The sequence below is a fragment of the Mauremys reevesii genome, linkage group 11 (assembly GCF_016161935.1).
Source record: "Mauremys reevesii isolate NIE-2019 linkage group 11, ASM1616193v1, whole genome shotgun sequence".
NCBI lineage: Eukaryota > Metazoa > Chordata > Testudines > Geoemydidae > Mauremys > Mauremys reevesii.
In genome coordinates, this window is record NC_052633.1 from 20,903,015 (window position 1) to 20,921,304 (window position 18,290).

At 42.6% G+C, this 18,290-nt stretch overlaps 2 protein-coding genes across 9 annotated transcripts in view; one reads left to right on the plus strand and one right to left on the minus strand.

Annotated features, from left to right (window-relative positions):
* Window positions 1-18,257, minus strand: part of NIF3L1 (NGG1 interacting factor 3 like 1) — a 31,303-nt gene extending 13,046 nt beyond the window's left edge. The window contains exons 1-3 of one of the 6 annotated variants that reach the window (XM_039495785.1): window positions 18,146-18,253; window positions 15,395-15,466; window positions 13,268-13,356 (exon numbers count right to left, since the gene is read on the minus strand). The gene's annotated coding sequence lies outside the window, so the exon portion shown is untranslated. The other 5 variants (XM_039495791.1, XM_039495789.1, XM_039495790.1 and 2 more) reach the window with 5 other exon arrangements.
* Window positions 83-11,067, plus strand: PPIL3 (peptidylprolyl isomerase like 3). Of its 3 annotated transcripts, none has more exons than XM_039495793.1 (7): window positions 83-220; window positions 629-674; window positions 2,505-2,579; window positions 4,201-4,294; window positions 5,039-5,106; window positions 5,618-5,736; window positions 10,649-11,067. In XM_039495793.1, exons 2-7 carry the CDS (start codon window positions 672-674, stop codon window positions 10,773-10,775), a joined length of 486 nt encoding a protein of 161 aa, XP_039351727.1. In that variant the 5' UTR covers window positions 83-220; window positions 629-671; the 3' UTR covers window positions 10,776-11,067. The 3 variants fall into 3 exon arrangements, with proteins under 3 accessions (XP_039351727.1, XP_039351729.1, XP_039351728.1); XM_039495794.1 differs by lacking the exon at window positions 83-220 and adding an exon at window positions 394-498; XM_039495795.1 differs by lacking the exon at window positions 2,505-2,579.
* Window positions 18,258-18,290: the final 33 nt, after the last annotated feature.

The following is an 18,290-nucleotide window of genomic DNA, read 5'->3' on the forward strand; positions in this document are numbered from 1 at the left end:
CAGCGTCAGCGCCTCTGTCCGCGAGCGGGCGCCTCGGGCAGGCACGTCCCCTGCCAGGCGGGGCAGCGGGGACACAGCGCCGGGCACTCACCTACCTCGGCCCGGCTGGGACTGGCGGTGCCTCACGGAAAAGCGCCCCCGCCCCGCGCAGGGCCTGGTCCGTCTGGGAAGCGGCCCCTTCCGCTGGGCCGGCGGGGCCTGCCGCGAGCGCGGGAAGCAGGTGAGCGGGCGGCTGCGGAGCTCGGGGCTGGGTCCTTCCTTGCCCTCGGGGCGCCGGGGGAGCCAGTTCCCCTGCAGCGGCCCCTCAGCTGGGCTGACCAGCTCCTGCCCCGGGCCCAGGCCCGGGCCGAGCGGCGGGGCCTGCGAGGCTCGGCGGGGTCGGGACGGGAGGCTCTGGGGCGCTGCCCCGTAGAGCCTCGTTACGGGCTTGGCCCCCCTGCCCAGCCCTCGCTCTCAGGCTGAGATATATAATAATATACATAAAATGCTTATGAAGAGGTTGATATGAACACTACTGTAAAAATCCGTAGTGCAATCACTTGTGTAATTTAATCGACCACATAAATTTTTTTAGAATTTTTAAAGGAGGTGGTGAAGAAAAACTAAAATAAACGTGTTTTCTTTGCAGGAAACCATCTGACCTGTCGGCATTGGACTCCTGACAAAAAGTCATGGTGAGACAGGCAGTTTTTAGATATATTTTTAAATGTTGTGAATCTAGCATTGAGAACTGAACAGCAGCTCTGCATCCCAAATAATCCCACAAGTTAGTTTATTGTAAAGAATTTGTGATGTAAAGCTCAGCTACCCATTTAATTGATTTCTGTCCAGTGGGCCATGGAAAAGGGAATATGTCAGTTTTACTATTTCATGAGATTAGGTAGGTAGTGCATTAGCTTTCTACTGCTAGAGCTCTAAATTCAAATTCTGGTTTGGATAATCATTTTGGTCATCTCATTTGGTCTCTGTTCCTACATAAAAATGTGTTAAGGGTGTAAATACATATCTGTGGTCTGATACCTTTTAAAGAATGTTAGAGTTTAAAAAATGAAAAAATTTAAAACCCAAGAAATGAAATGTAAGGTTGCATTTCTCAAACAAGATAGATACACAAACTTCTTTTATTGTGGCTCCATAGAGATCGCAGCCAATTGTCTTCCCTTCTTTCTATGTAAGGTATGGAAAAAATGCACCACAGAACATTGGTTTTGCAATTTTTTCTGTACATTATGTCTCTACTAGTAAGTGTGATGCTTTGTCACCACATTAATATAGTTCTTTCAATGTAAGTGCTGTGATTTTGTGATCTGGGTGAAGAGAGGAATGATAGCTTTGTGTGTAACACTTGGATAACTAGCACACCCATCTGTCTGAAAACTGATGTATCCCATTGCTTATTTTCAAAAACCCAATCAACATCCCCTCTCATATACACAAAATACATTATGAATAATCCAGAGCACAGACTGACTCATGTGAGTGACACTACTGATTTGTTTTTATTTTTTTCCCCTTTCAACTGAATACTTCACATCATTTACTAATCCTTGAGAAGAAAATTGCGCTTTGCAGCCACCATCTTTCTGAGGGAGGACTATATAGGACACTTGTGCAGCCCATCCGTGCTAACTCAACCAGAAAGATTGCAAGTCAGTGACATGAGGCACTTGTTCCTTCCTACTATAGACTGACTGAGTGCATTACTACCATCTCATAGAATGAAACTGGGAGGAACTTGGGTCTCTAGCATGGCTGTGCCAAGATATGACTGACTAGGCTATTTTTTCTGTCATCTTTGAGCTGAGTGTGTTGGTCTGGTTCACAGAGATGAAAAAATATATGCAGCTGAGCTTTGTTATTACTCTGAAGAATACCTTGTTAGTTCATTTTAATTATGGGCCTTATTCACATGAGGTCCAATCTCTTCTTGTTGACTTCACTGGGGATGAGAGCAGGTCCATGGGGCACAGTCTCACTCCTCAGAGTGATGCTTGGCGACAGCACGAGAAAAGCTCTGAGCATTAATCTTTTATACTTGTTCCCAGTTTTACTGACAACTTTTTTTTAACTAGCTTCTGGATGCAGTTCAGCTTTTTTGTGTCTATGAGATCCCATGCATATGGGCTCAGGGAATTCACTTAATTTAGGAACAAATCCAGATTTTGGTCTCCATCTTAACTTCACATACACAGACAGTTAGCTGGAAATGGAAACGCATTTATATTCCCAGGGTGACTAGTGAATAGAGCAGAGTTAGTAGCTCTTATTCTTTGATTTTGAGTCAAAATTCTGGTTAAAGGTAATAATTGGAGATATACCAATCTCCTAGAACTGGAAGGGACCTTGAAAGGTCATCGAGTCCAGCCCCCTGCCTTCACGTTTGCCCCAGATCCCTAAGTGGCCCCCTCAAGGATTGAACTCACAACCCTGGGTTTAGCAGGCCAATGCTCAAACCACTGAGCTATCCCTCCCCCAATTTTAATTTTTCTTTCCTTCACCCTCAGGCTGTCACACTGCACACTGATGTGGGAGATATTAAAATAGAGATATTCTGTGAGCGAACACCTAAGGCCTGTGAAGTGAGTAATATGACAAGACTGGGACTGTTTAGTATTGAGAGGAGACAAATAAGATGGGACATGATAGAAACAAAATAATGAATGGCATAGAGAAAGTAAATGTGGGATGTTTCCATTTATCCTTTTGCATCATATGAGAACATTCAGTGAATGTGAAAAGGAACAAATATAAAACTTATACCGTGAGAACTTTTCATACAGTGCATAATTAACCTGTGGAATTCATTGCCATAAGATATCATTAAAGCCAAGAGTTTAGTAAGATTAGACATTTACATGGAAAATGAAAACACTATTATGTTAGACAGGATACAAATGTATAAAAGATGTAAACCTTCATGCTTCTAGGCATAAGATAACCACTGTCAAGGATTAGAAAGAAAACTCCTCTATGGGCAAATTATTCCATAATTGCTTATGATGGGGCTTCTTGTACCACCTTCTTTAGCATCTAATACTGGCCATTACCAGAGATGGGATACTGGACTAGATGGACCAGCGGGAGACTAGTGTAGGACCCTGCAGTGGGACCAGGATCCCATGAGTCCCGCAGGACCCGCTGCCATAATAACAGGAGCGGGATTAAAAATAGTCTCTAATATGGCATTTTTTATGTTCCTAATTATGGCCCTGAACCCAAAAATATTTACACATGCTTAATTTTAAGCAGCAAGAGTAGTTCAGTTGACTTCAGTTAGACTACTCACAGCTTCTAGAGTTAAGTATGCACATAGGCTCCTATTCTGCAAAGATTTATCTATGAAAATAGGTTTATAGAACCCTCTATCTAACTCCGCTTCCTAACAAGTGACTCCACTTTGTAACATTCTGTTACCAGTGTACATGGAAGAATAAAAAAGATAAAATGAGTTCAAAAACAAAAGGGACGAGAGAGGAAAAAAAAATTGTCCATCTTACCTTTTTTCTGGGTTGGTTTTCCCCCGCCCCCCAAAAAAAAACCAACCAAAAACTTTGCCTTTTACTAAATTAGTCTTGAGCAGTCCCTGTCTGAATATAACTAAAACACTGGACTATATAGAGGAGTGTTTTTTTCATGTAATGTGACCAACTATTTGTATCCATTAGATATTTTTTCCCCTCTGTATAGCAGAGGCGTAGCGAGCGCCCTCCGTACCCTCCGATCGGAGGGGGCCCCGCAAGGAAAGGGGCCCCTAAAAGTGGCAAAAAAAAATGTTTCTGCATTGTAAGGGGCCCCGGACATATGTTCGGAGGGGGCCACGTTCTTTGTTGCTACGGTCCTGCTGTATAGTATATCTAGAAAACCGCCAATCCTTATGCATTGGTTTTGGTGTAAAAGGTTTCAGTCTACTTTTTATTGTTACTGGCACAGTTTGTATTTTTGGTAAGTCTTTGAGGAGGAAGGGAGAGGTAATGAGGGATCATGGAGAACTGATTTTTTTTTTAATGTATTTCAATAACCAGGAGCAGTCTGAGATAACAAAGTGATAGCATAGTACGCTCACAATACAAACCAAAGCTGGAAGGGTTAATTTTAATCCTGTCACCCTTGAGCATTCCTCTCAGAATAACATAATGTGTCCAGCACAGAATATGTTACTTCTGGACTGCTTCTTAATGAGCATTCTTGCTCTTCCCATAGAACTTCCTGGCTCTTTGTGCTAGTAACTACTACAATGGCTGCATATTTCACCGGAATATCAAAGGATTCATGGTGCAGACGGGGGATCCAACAGGTAAATCCTTCCATCAATGTCTGGTATATTGAGCCCTTTTTCAAAGGTGGGAGACAAGGTAAGTAACACAATGCTGTAATGATGAGAGAGACTTTCATGATCTGGGTACTTTTCTATGGAAAGATTTCAGAGAAGTTGCTATTCACTCTGGATTTAAAATATTAATATTAGTCATAAGCTAATTACATCTTCAACTCACTGTACAAATTTTAATCCTCTCAATCAACATTCTGTGCCTAGTATTATCTCCATGATCATTTGCCATGATTTGATAGCTAATCAGTGGGAGATCCAGCATTTGAATGCAGAGATTCCTGTTTTCCATGCTTGTGACCAGGTCACATTACCTCTGAACACTGTCTGTGTAGCATTTAGGACTATGATCCAGAAAGTGTCTGCTATTTAAAGGAAAGACTTGTTCACTTCTATTGCTGTTTGCCATCATATTGATTTGAATTTGGGAATATCTCAGTCTCTTGTTCTCCTGCTCTAAGTTATTATTTATTTAAATTGCAGTAGCATCCATATGTCCCAATTGGGATCAGGTCCTCGTTGTTTGTACGGCACCTAACACACACATGAAAACCTGATTCCCTGCCTCAGGCAGCTTACAGTCTGTCTAGAGTTTTAACTGTAACTTAAGATACCAATATTCTGGTTCAAATATTTCTGAAAATGACTGTGATTGGAGATTCTTTCTCAACCCTGAGAAAAAAGTAATCCTTCCCTGTCACTATTCCTCAGGCTCTGGGAAAGGAGGTAACAGCATTTGGGGCAGGAAATTTGAAGATGAATACAGTGAACACCTAAAGGTATTTCTGTGCTCTTCAATATACTTTTGTTGTTTCTTCACATTTTATTCATTTTCAAGAGGAAGAGATGATCAACATTGTGTAGTACTGGGATTAAATAATGTTTTTGACAATATCTTAAAGTCCATGCCCACAGTAAGAGAATGGGAGGCTTGTTATTGAAGTGGGATACTGGAGAGTTTCAGTAGTTTGGGGAATTTAGAGTTTGAGGTGCTTCTCTCTGTGGAGGGTGAGATGGGGAAGTTTTGTATTGGTCTGAGGTGTTTGTCATGCATCCTTGGGGTGGGGTGGGAAAGGGAGGCATTTGACATGGCAGAGTCAGATCTGAGGGGCTAGTTGCAGATCATGAAGGAGGGTTTTGGCACCTGGGAGGGAGTCAGATTTTGTTGTATATTTTAATAAAAGATTGGGAGTCGGAATGCTAGGTAACTAAGCCCTGGCTGTCGGCTGCAGTCATGCATTCACAGAATACGTATGTATGCATTTTCTTCCCTTTCTACCTCTCTTTCAGCACAGTGTCCGCGGTGTCGTTTCCATGGCAAACAATGGCCCAAACACCAATGGATCTCAGTTCTTCATTACATATGGCAAACAGCCACACCTAGATATGAAGTATACGGTCTTTGGGAAGTAAGTGACCCAGCAGTGTGCCTCCTCATGATACAGTGTGAAGGGCAAGGATACATCAGGGCAACTGTAGTGGAAACCTATGGTCCTTTTTACAGCAGAAACCTGTAAAAGGCTTGGCTACATAAGTGTGAACTGTGACTGACTTCTTTAGATACTACATAAGGTGGTTGTTCTGTATTTTAAAAGACACAAACAAAGTATTTTTCACTTTTAATCATAATTGCCCCTTTAAAATAGCTGAATATCTTTATCACCCAGGCACACACTAGTTTATTATGTAGAATTGTTCCTGGACACAGCCAGTGAGAGTCTCTGGATCTAGAAATTACAGAATGAAGTAACCCTACCACAAGTCAGTATTTTATGAAATGTGCTGCAACTAATTTTTCATGGAAAATGTTTATAAATTATAGCATTACAAATGTGTAGCCTGATCTGCAAACCCCTTTCTCTCACAATTAGTCACACTGAATTAAATGGAATTGCTTGTAGGATTGGACCTCTAATTATTTTTCTTGTCTTGTGTTGTGCAATGAGGGGCCGAATGGCATATTTTTGGTACCCCGTGTGTGCTTTACCAGCTACACTGTAAGTCCAATTATACTGCTATTGGGCTTATTTTAGCTTCTGAGAGACAACGTACGTGTTGATTGCCCCAAGAGAACTCAGAAGTCAGAGATTTAAACTAGCTTACTAAAACAGAAACTTTCCTTTAAAATGTATCAGAGTAGCTTTCCATGGAATCTGACACTCAGGTTGAATAGAAAAAGGAAAAAAAACCTGTGAATTAATGTTGGTCCTGTTAGTGAGTGCTAGGGGGCTACTGGCATATATTTCTTTTGGGAAAGAGCATTGATATGCGTGGCATTCTCGGGGATGAAACTTTAAAGAATTACAAGGACTATATATACAAATTGAAAAGAAAAAAGTAGGTCCAACTTGGGGCCTGTTAGTATTGATGGTGTCTTTGTAAGTTTCTCTTTGGTCACCACTACAATTTTTCATACTAGTCCTCCTTTTTATTTTAAAGGGAGATGAAACTGTTAGGAGAAACACTGCTTTATCTCTCTTTGCATTTAAAATTGCTCAACTGATGGAAGTCTCATACTGCTTCAGTTGCTTTTTCTACATAATCAGAACAGATAGAGACTACTATTTTGGGGGAGTGGGGTGGGGGGTTGGCTCCCTTTATGTAATATTTAAATCATGAGTTTTCCTAGTGACTTAGTGCTCCAAACTTTTTTTTTCTAATCACATCACCTCCTTAAACACACACAAAAACAAGTCCCTAAAGGGCACACATGCTTCAAGGTGGCTTTGGCACTGGTTGGCAAGGGCACATGCCATGCCTTCCAAGGTCCTCCCCGCACCCCCCCCCTCCCCCCCCCCCCCAAAAAAAAAATACTGTTACCATTGCTTAGTGAGAGGGAGTTACTTGGAAATGACCAAATTAAAACAACAACAACAACAAAACCTAAAGGGTGGATTTGTTTTACCAGATTGCCCCAATAGGCATCATACTCATACTAGTCAACACTGGCTGCAGTTTTACAGCACAGTGAGCAATCATGGTAAGCTAGAGCTCTTTATCAAAGTGATGGAAAGACTGGGTAATAACGGCCGTGGAAAAAGTATGGGTGCTATAGTGATCTCATCTTCATTTAGTTTTTAGCTTTGTCTTAGTCAAATTAGATAAACTCAGCAGATAGTTTCTAAATAGACAACAGAGATGTTAAAGGTACAGACTCCTCCTGAAATAAAGTTAATTTAGAAAAGGAAATTAAAAGCAATTTCAGGTACTACTTGCGCCTGTTAATTGTTGTGGAATTTATCATCATATTTTCCTATTTTAAAAAATGATTTCTGTTCCCTGTTTGCTCTGTGAATGACCCACATAAACTGGTGAAGCTGACTGAAAAATATGGCAGGCGACCAGCTTGGCGTAACAGTGAAATTGTTGCTGATCTTAAAAACAAAAAAGAAGCTTACAAGAAGTGGAAGATTGGACAAATGACCAGGGAGGAGTATAAAAATATTGCTTGGGCATGCAGGAGTGAAATCAGAAAGGCCAAATCACACTTGGAGCTGCAGCTAGCAAGGGATGTTCAGAGTAACAAGAAGGGTTTCTACAGGTATGTTAGCAACCAAAAGGTGGTCAGGGAAAGTGTGGTCCCCTTACTGAATGGGGGAGGCAAACTAGTGACAGAGGATGTGGAAAAAGCTAATGTACTCAATGTTTTTTTTTGCCTCTGTTTTCATGAACAAGGTCAGCTCCCAGAATACTGCACTGGGCAGCACAGTATGGGGAGGAGGTGACCAGCCCTCTGTGGAGAAAGAAGTGGTTCAGGACTATTTAGAAAAGCTGGACGAACACAAGTCCATGGAGCCAGATGCACTGCATCCAAGGGTGCTAAAGGAGTTGGTGGATGTGGCCATTATCTTTGAAAACTCATGGCGATCGGGGGAGGTCCTGGATGACTGAGAAAAGGCTAATGTAGTGCCCATCTTTTGAAAAGGGAGGAAGGAGGATCTGGGAAACTACAGGCCAGTCAGCCTCACCTCAGTCCCTGGAAAAATCATGGAGCAGGTCCTCAAGGAATCAATTTTGAAGCACTTTGAGGAGAAGAAAGTGATCAGGAACAGTCAGCATGGATTCACCAAGGGCAAGTTATGCCTGACTAACCTAATTGCCTTCTATGAGGAGATAACTGGCTCTGTGGATGAGGGAAAGCAATGGATGTGTTATTCCTTGACTTTAGCAAATTTTTTGATATGGTCTCCCACAGTATTCTTGCCAGCAAGTTAAAGAAGTATGGGCTGGATGAATGGACTATCAGGTGGATAGAATGCTGGCTAGATCATCGTACTCAACGGGTAGTGATCAATGGATCCATGTCTAGTTGGCAGCCGGTATCAAGCGGAGTACCCCAAGGGTTGGTCCTGGGGCCGTTTTTTTTCAATATCTTCATTAATGATCTGGAGGATGGCATGGATTGCACTCTCAGCAAGTTTGCAGATGACACTAAACTGGTAGGAGTGGTAGATACGCTGGAGGGTAGGGATAGGATACAGAGAGACCTAGACAAATTAGAGGATTGGGCCAAAAGAAATCTGATGAGGTTCAACAAGGACAAGTGTAGAGTCCTGCACTTAGGATGGAAGAATCCCATGCACTGCTGCAGACTAGGGACCGAGTGGCTAGGCAGCAGTTCTGCAGAAAAGGACCTAGGGGTTTCAGTGGACAAGAAGCTGGATATGAGTCAACAGTGTTCCCTTGTTGCCAAGAAGGCTAACAGCATTTTGGGTTGTATAAGTAGGAGCATTGCCAGCAGATCAAGGGACATGATCATTCCCCTCTATTTGGCATTGGTGAGGCCTCATCTGGAGTACTGTGTCCAGTTTTGAACCCCACACTAAAAGAAGGATGTGGAAAAATTGGAAAGAGTCCAGCGGAAGGCAACAAAAATGATTAGGTGGCTGGAGCACATGACTTATGAGGAAAGGCTGAGGGAACTGGGATTATTTAGTTTGCAGACAAGAAGAATGAGGGGGGATTTGATAGCTGCTTTCAACTACCAAAAAGGGGGTTCCAAAGAGGATGGATCTAAACTGTTCTCAGTGGTAGCAGATGACAGGACAAGGAGTAATGGTCTCAAGTTGCAGTGGGGGAGGTTTAGGTTGGATATTAGGAAAAACTTTTTCACTAGGAGGGTGGTGAAGCACTGGAATGGGTTACTTAGGGAAGTGGTGGAATCTCCTTCCTTAGAGGTTTTTAAGGTCAGGCTTGACAAAGCCCTGGCTGGGATGATTTAGTTGGGGATTGGTCCTGCTTTGAGCAGGGGGTTGGACTAGATGACCTCCTGAGGTCCCTTCCAACCCTGATATTCTATGACTATACAGGGGATATTACACAAAGTAAGGCCAAGTGCACAAAATAAACTTCCAGCATTGAAATCAATATTTTTTCCTCTGATCTTTGTTATAGTCATCTATGCATAGGTGTTACTTTTTTACCTACTGTTGTAACAAGTATCACAGAGAAACATGGTTTTTATATTGATGTTGTCCTCATAGTGTTTCCTTACCTCTTTCTCAGATGGTCAGAGTAACAGTTGTTTAAAAAGTTATAAGGTGTCTATTAGTGTTCAGTTGCTTTCTCATGTCACCTTTCCAGCTTGGACAAAAACCCAGAAGTATAAACTCTACCTCTAAATTTATCCTGCAGTAAATCAGTATCTAGGATGTCCCAGAGCTATCAGATTTATATGATCAGTAGTGGTTCTGTTAGTACCACTCCTGCCCCTGTGTCAGAACATTATTGATTAGAATCTGTCATCTGGGGACTGATTCCCCAGTCAGAGGACATGAGTAATTCCCAGTGAAGTCCAGTTTGATGAGTATCTTGCTAGTGTAGTTTTAAATGCTATGATCAGTCTGACCAACCTCTTAGGAATCCTCTCAGGCACTTTATAGCTATGGAGTGAAAGGGTTGGGATGAACTGTGATATCGCAAAGTCAGTGGGAGTTACTTGTACCCGGTTTGTGGGGAGGAAAAATCATAACCCAGTTTGGGTGTCATATTAAGTGCTGGCAGGGGAGGGTAAAGGAACATGTTGTCCTTTAAATGGAACATTAGATCTCTCTGGGTACCCAAGTGGAAATTAAAAGGACTGTGGCACCTTCCCAAGAGTCATATGTGGCCACTCAAAATTCTCTTTCACAATAGGTTATTATGTCGAAGGGACATTAAACTACTAGTAAACTCATACTGACTATCTTACTTCCTTACTCAGTCCTTGCATTGCAGGTACCTTAATTCACTGTAAAGTGCTTTGGAGTACCAAGACTATGAAAAGAAAAGTGGGCCTTTCATTACAAGAGAATTCTCATGATTGTTCTGCTTTCTTTCCAGGGTAATTGATGGTCTGGAGACCCTAGATGAGCTGGAGAAGCTCCCGGTGAATGAGAAAACCTACCGACCTCTTAACGATGTTCACATTAAGGATGTCACAATTCATGCCAACCCTTTGGCTTCATAGACATAAAGTGCCTGGACAGATTCCTGAGAAGCTGGTCAGACTGACTGCTAATCATGGTGTTGAAGTGACACTAAAAAGATGTCAATTTGGATCAGACCTTTACAGCTTGAATGCAGGACTTTCAGGAGCTGACAGCATCAGGCAGGATACAAAGGGGAGCCTCAAACTGGCTTTTCTAGTTCTAGCTATTCCAGACAATCTGCCAAGGCTCTGATTGTGAACTTTAGTTTACTTTTTGTACATGTAAGATAAAGGAGAAAGAACCTTTTTTAAAAATATTTTTTCAATCCTTTGTTTTTTGTCTTAATATAACATCAGTTAAAATTAGGGCTGTGGATTAATCACAGTTAACTCTTGCAATTAACTCAAAAATTAATTGTGGTTAATCACAGTTTTAATCGCACTGTTAAACACTAGAATACCAGTTGAAATGTATTACATATTTTGGATGCTTTCCTACATTTTTATATATATTGATTTCAGTTACAGCACATAATATAAAGTGTGTATTATTTTTATTACAAATATTTGCACTGTAAAAATGGTAAACAAAAATAGTATTTTTAATTCACCTCATACAAGTACTGTAGTGAAATCTCTTTGTTGTGAAAGTGAAACCTGCAAATATAGATGTTTTGTTTGTTTTGCTTTTGGAGTGCTGTTATGTAACAAACAATGTAAAACTTTAGAGCCTACAAGTCCAATGAGTCCTACTTCTTGTTCAGCCAATTACTAAGACAAACAAGTTTGTTTACATTTACAGGAGATAATGCTGCCCTCTTCTTATTTACAGTGTCACCAGAAAGTGAGAACAGGCATTTGCATGTTCTCACTTTTAGGTGACATTGTAAACAAGAAGGCAACTTTATGTCCTGCAAATGTAAACACATTAGTAAGTTCAACTTTCACGATAAAGAGATTGCACTACAGTACTTGTATTAGGTGAATTGAAAATACAATTTCTTGTTTGTTTTTTTACAGTGCTAATACTTGTAATAAAAATAAATATAAAGTGAGCACTGCACACTTTGTATTCTGTGTTGTAAATGAATTCAATGTTTAAAAAGTAGAAATCATCAAAAATATTTAAACAAATGGTATTCTATTATTGTTTAACAGTGTGATTAATCGCAATTAATTTGTTTAATCACACGATTCATTTGTTTACTTGCTTGACAGCCCTAGTTAAAATCTTTGACCAAAATGTCATATTGCTATTCTTCTGAAGCTTTCCCATTAAATCCTAACCTACTGTAACAATTCTTTGAAAAACTGGTACATTATGTACCTTTCTTCTAGGTGGAAGCACTCTCAGCTTTTTGGCTTGTGGGTTAAAGGTTCTGCACAGAGAAGCCCTGCCTTTCATTTCTCCTGCTGTGTTGAAGTCTGCTAACTTCTCCAATCTACCTAACAGGAAGATCATAAATAACTGCTCCTCCCTCCACTATTACCGCTGAAAATTGAAGTAACTACTTCAATTGTTAGATGAATACATGCAAGTAACATTTGTTCAATAGAAAAATGTATAAGTAGTTTAGCTGACAATTCACAGCCAGTCCAAAAATCAGACTTTAGTCTTGTAATAGGAAAGTGTGACCTGTTTTGCATCACCTGGGTCTGTCCTTAACTAATATATAATAAATCTATGCCATCCATTGCAACAGTGTACCAAAGAAGGCATGTCTAGTAGTGGGGCATACCAAGAACTTGCTTTCCATCTAAAGTGCAGTTACAGCATTCTCTCTCCTGCTGCACAGCCCTTAATACATCTAGCACAATACTGGTAGTACCGAACATGATAGTAAAAGCAGCAAAGAGTCTTGTGGCACCTTATAGACTAACAGACATTTTGGAGCATGAGCTTTCGTGGGTGAATACTCACTTCGTCGCATGCTGCTTTTACAGATCCAGACTAACACGGCTACCCCTCTGATACTGAACATGATAGTGTGATTTTTCTAGTGTACAATCCAAACTAATGAGTCACTGTCACCCCAGTCCTTTATAATGCCTCACTGCTGTAGGCTCCAGCGTGGAGTGCTCACTAACAGCCTCCAGAATGCAAGTCACTCCCAGCTATGTCAGTATGCATGCTGCAGCCGGCCAGCCATAACTTGGCTCTTACCAGCCGTGGCTATACTGGAGGGTGACCCCAACATACTCCAAGTCTTAGAGTCTTCCCCCCCCTCCCAGAAATGTATGTCCTATATTGTCCAGGCTTCTCCTGGACAATGCAAGTTTATAAAAAGTCCATTATTTGCTTTTAACAGCACTAATATGCACATAACTTGCCATCCTAAATGGAGTTTCCCAGACACTTCAGTTTACACACACTGGATTAGATCAAACAAATTTATTAACTACACAGAGAGATTTTAAGTGAGTACAAGTAATGAGGCATAAAAGTCAGAAATGGTTACAAAGAAATAAAGTTAAAATGCCACTGGTGCCTACCTGAACTCACTATATCCGATTAAAGCAAAATTTCTCACCACATGTTTTCAGCAGTCTTACTGATCAAACTTCTTAGGTCAGGACTCCTTCTCCAGTCCAATGTCTACTTCCTTTATTCCTTTGGGTGCTGTGAATTGATGGGCAGAGAGAGAGGGGATAGCTTAGGGTGTTTGTCTTTCTATTTTAGAGTGTCAGTCCCCCTCTTGAAAAACATTTCCAGCTGAGATTAAGGAGACAAAGAATATAGGGCAGAATGTTCGTTGCTACTTTTTCCTCACCTGTTTGAGTGCCCTTTGTTTCCCTTCCTGTTTGATGACTCTGTTTACTGCTTAAATGCAAATTAAGCAGAGCACACATTCCTGTGTTTGAGACAGACCTGTTTGCCAACCTCAGTTTGGAACATGAATTAATAACACATTACAGTGGAATCTCATGACTTTACATGCAATGTTGCCACACATTTTGTCAGGATGATGACGACCAGGAAATGATTCTATACAAGGTATGCTTTGTGCAAAGATTATTACAATAGGATGTGGGGTGTGGATACAGGTACATTCTGTCACAGGTAGTATAAATGTTCATGTCTCTGCACAGCTACTGTTCAAGAATACTAGATGACCATGCATTCATAACTTCCTTTTCCTGCTGTTACTCCACAAGCAATAGGGGCAGAGGGAAGATGGGCCTAGTAGAAAGCAGTGTGTTGTGGGATAAGAGCTACAGTGACCTAGGGCAATGCAATGACGATGAGAGAAAGGAACCCTCTGACAAGTGAAGCCCAGGAGCTTCCATTTGTAAAGAGTGCAGCCTTAAAATGATTTTGTGCCCCTTCTCTTTCCCCTCGTAAGCCCTTGCTTGAAAGTGAAATAAACTTGCTGATACTATCCTCAGTTCCTACTTGCCAGAATCCCAAAAAGAATCTCACTGAATTTGGTATGCTTCAGTTTTTGCTCAGGTGGGACCCAGCCCTGAGCCAGATGTATTGATGAGTGTCCTGTAATACTTGTAGTAACAAGCATAGCAAGTAACTGTCCTGATGCTCCATAAAAGTCAGTCTTGCTGGTCTAGGGTAGGTATCACTATGAGCATTCTGTGAAGTAGCAGTGCGCTGCATCTCCAATGACCCCTTACTGTGGGACTAAGGTACTTTTTTCTTAATGCAACCTTATTATCCTAAAGTCATCAAAAAGAGAGGGAAAGAAATGATGACCAGTATAAGAAAAACAATAGATTGCTTGTCCCAAGAAGCCATATACAAACAAATTACTAAGGAGCTCATAATTGTAAAGGTCCAAACAGCTGTTTTTCATCTCCCTTCTGACTTACTGCTTTCCACCTCAGTGGCTTATCACTGGCACTGAATACACTTCCCATGCAAATCCCCATCAAATACGGATGACCTGTTTGGATCATGCACTGTTCTACTTTCGAAGGGGAAGATGATGATTTTATGTGATTCTTTGAATTATGTAAAATCTGCTCTGATGCCTCTTTCCATTGTTGAAATTAGTTTTAGGATTAATTAATGTTTGTGGAGTGCTTTGAATATGAAGAGAGTATTCACAAATGGTTAATTTGGGAAATTGGGTTTCAAGAGATTTCTGAGTTCTATTCCCAACCCTGTGACAGACTTGCTCTGTAACCTTAGGTAGATCACTGAATTCCCATGCATCTGTATCCCTCTCAGTAAAATGGGGATAATACAGGTTGAGTTGTAAAGCATTGAGATCCATAAATCAAATGCATTCCCTATGTATCAAAGTATTATTTTGTCCCTAAGAACAGACAATACATTTGATGTGTGAGAAAGTATAAGAGGCTTAAAACCAGCCAATTTGCAGGTTGGAAAGGAGGTAGTGTGGTTAAACGTGTTTAGATACTCATGCTGCTTTAGAGCTGCTTTTCAGTGCTGAATCTCAATAGGAGTGCAGGCTGACAGGAGTTTCTAATGGAGATTTATTTTGATGTGGTCAGTCTCACATGTAAGGGGTTAGCAATAACAGTTAGAATTTAGACTGTTTCAAAACACCAGAAAAAGTAGGGGTGTAACTGACATTATTTGTTTATATAGACTAATTAATTAAAATCATTATCCCAAATGGAAATGGTGAAAGATTCAGCATTTCAGTCCTCTCATTTGACAGTACAGGAAAGCTGCTTACATATCATTATCTTTGAGGCATGCTATTTAAATATTCCAACACAGGGTACGGCAGTGGAGTTGGTATAAATTCCTGCAATAAAACATAATGGACCAAATTCAGCCCTGATTCAATAGAGCTGCACCCACTTAAATTCAATACAGTTTACACCAGGGTTGAATTGGGCCCACTGTCAATTAACCAAGTCCATCTGCAAATTAATGCTTTCGTGCTAATGGAAATAACAAATCCCTAGTTGCACTAGATAGTAAAGCTATATTTATCTACAGAAGAAAACAGTTTATTGGGTCAAACTTGTGAGATGGGGAGGCTGTACAGTGAAATTATGTTGTGCCTGTCCTATGGTGGCTGCTTTCTCACTTCCTGGAGCTTCTGATTCTGCTTATTAGCTTATTGATGTTGCCATATATTTCTCATTCCTTTTCACAGCTCAAAGCCCGGGTTATATTTGCTCTGCATTGCTTGTATCTAGGGTTGCCAGGCATCTAGTTTTTGACTGGAACGCCCAGTCGAAAAGGGACTCTGGCGGCTCCCATCAGCCCCGCCGACTGGGCTGTTAAAAGTCCAGTTGATGGCGCAGCAGAGGCCCGGGCTCCCTACCTGCCCTGGCTCCGCGCTGCTTCTGCTTCCAGGTCCCTGCGGCCCCTAGGTGCTGGGTTGGCCAGGGACTGGGAGGCTCCACACACTGCACCCACCCTGAATACCAGCTCCGCAGCTCCCATTGATTGGGAACTGTGACCAATGGGAGCTGCGGGGGGTGGTGTCTGCGGGTGCGAAGGCAGCGCACACCATGCAGAGCTGCCTGGCTGCCCATGTGCCTAGAGGCTGCAGGGACCTGGCGGCCGCTTCCTCGGAGCTGCGGTAAGCATCGCTGGGACCCCGCACCCAACCCCCTATCACAGCCCAGAGCCCCCTCCCGCACTGCAAACCCCTCATCCCCAGTCCCACTCCCAGCTGGAGCCCTCCCCTCCCCCCCCCCCGCACCCTGCCCCAGCCCAGAGTCCCCTCTCACACCCCAAACCCCTCATCCCTGGCCCTATCCGAGCCCACACCCCCAGCCCAGAGCCCATACCCCCTCCCACACCTCAACCCCCTGCACCAACCCACTGAAAGTGAGTGAGGGTAGGGAAGAGTGAGGGATGGAGGGAGGGGGATGGAGTGAGTGGTGGGTGTGGCCTTCTGAGAAGAGGCAGGGCTTGTGTGGGGCCTCAGAGATGGGGTAGGGCAGGGGTGTTCAGTTTTGTGTGATTAGAAAGTTGGCAAATGGCAACCCTACTTGTATCTTCTACCTCTGTCCCTAGTAACCAATGGCAACAGCAGGAGCAGATGAAAGCAAGTGATTGCATGTTTGCCTGCCACACTACCAGCAGGACAGAATGATGAAAATTTTCCTAAGGTGCCAGACACTATGAACATGAATAGTGCAGTGCATCATGGCTACCCAGAGCTACAGTAAAACTAAAAAACATATAATGTTCAAATCCAGTATCACAAGCTTCATTTCAAACCAAGACAGAAGTCACATATCTATTCTTAAAAGCACATTGTTTGCAGTGTTGCTTCAACACCACTGAATTGCAGCTGTATCTTTTCAAAAGTTGTTTGGAGTGGTGAGGTAGCCACGTTGGTCCTAGGATAGAGATAGGCAACCTATGGCACGTGTGCCGAAGGCAGCACACGAGCTGATTTTCAGTGGCACTCACACTGCCCGGGTCCTGGCCACCGGTCTGGGGGGCTTTGCATTTTAATTTAATTTTAAATGAAGCTTCTTAAACATTTTTTAAACCTTGTTTACTTTACATACAACAATAGTTTAGTTATATATTATAAACTTATAGAAAGAGCCCTTCTAAAAACATTAAAATGTATTAGTGGCACACGAAACCTTAAACTAGAGTGAATAAATGAAGACTCGGCACACTGCTTCCGAAAGGTTGCCGACCCCTGTCCTAGGATATTAGAAAGAAAAGGGGGAGGTAATGTCTTTTATTGGCCCAACTTCTGTTGGTGAGAGAAGACCAGCTTTTGAGCTACACAGAAGTCTTCTTCTGGGAAAGGTTTTCAGAGTATGTCCAAACTGCAATAAAAGGTCGGACCACTGGGCTAAAAACAGCAGTGTAGGTATTGGGATTGGCCTGCAGCCAGGATCTGAGATCATTATTCCCTTCCCACAGGAGTCCAGAGTATCTATTGGGTTTCCGGGAAACAGGGCGGGCAAAGCCCGCCCCATGCTAACGGACCCCCCCCCCCCCAGCCTAAGGGGAGCTTCCACAGGGCCTCAGAAACCCACTAATTGCGGGGGACAACTAATAAAAGAACAGGGACAGGAGTGCGGTCAAAGGGTCATAAGAAGGGAGCCTGACGGGGACACCGAGCAGAGAACCCCGGACAGCGCCCACTGCTCCTCGAAGGCGTCAAGGGAGCCAGCGGACGCCGCCCAGAGGAACTCCCCCTGGAGACGTGAACGGACTAAGGATCGGAAACAAGCCCCACAGTCGCAGGAGTCTCCATTGGCCAACCGCCTCTCCCTGGTCATGTAGATGGCCATTTTAGCCAGGGCGAGGAGGAGGTGGTTGACCAGGAGGTCCCGCGACTTTGTGGGGCCACGGATAGGGAGTGCGTGGAGAAGGAGGTGAGAAGTGCAGCCAGAAATGCAACAGGATGTTGGTGAGGAGGAGTCCCGAGTAGCTGGGGTCCAGCCTGAGCACATTCACTGCAATTTGATAGCCCCTCAATCCAAAATCACCTGACCTGGCCAGCCACAGGTTTTCTACTGCTGTGTAGCCATGCCCAGAGTGACAGCTAAATACAAGGTGGGACAGCGTGTTTAGCGTAAGTAGTTCATCCCCTGTTAATTCCTCGGCAGGGGCGCTAAGGAGGGATTGAACCCCATTAC

Bases quoted from the DNA above. Each gene is read 5' to 3' on its own strand.
- PPIL3 (XM_039495793.1), top strand. The intron at 4,295-5,038 runs GTAAATCCTTCC...ACTATTCCTCAG, and splicing joins GCAGACGGGGGATCCAACAG to GCTCTGGGAAAGGAGGTAAC. The intron at 5,737-10,648 runs GTAAGTGACCCA...CTTTCTTTCCAG, and splicing joins AAGTATACGGTCTTTGGGAA to GGTAATTGATGGTCTGGAGA.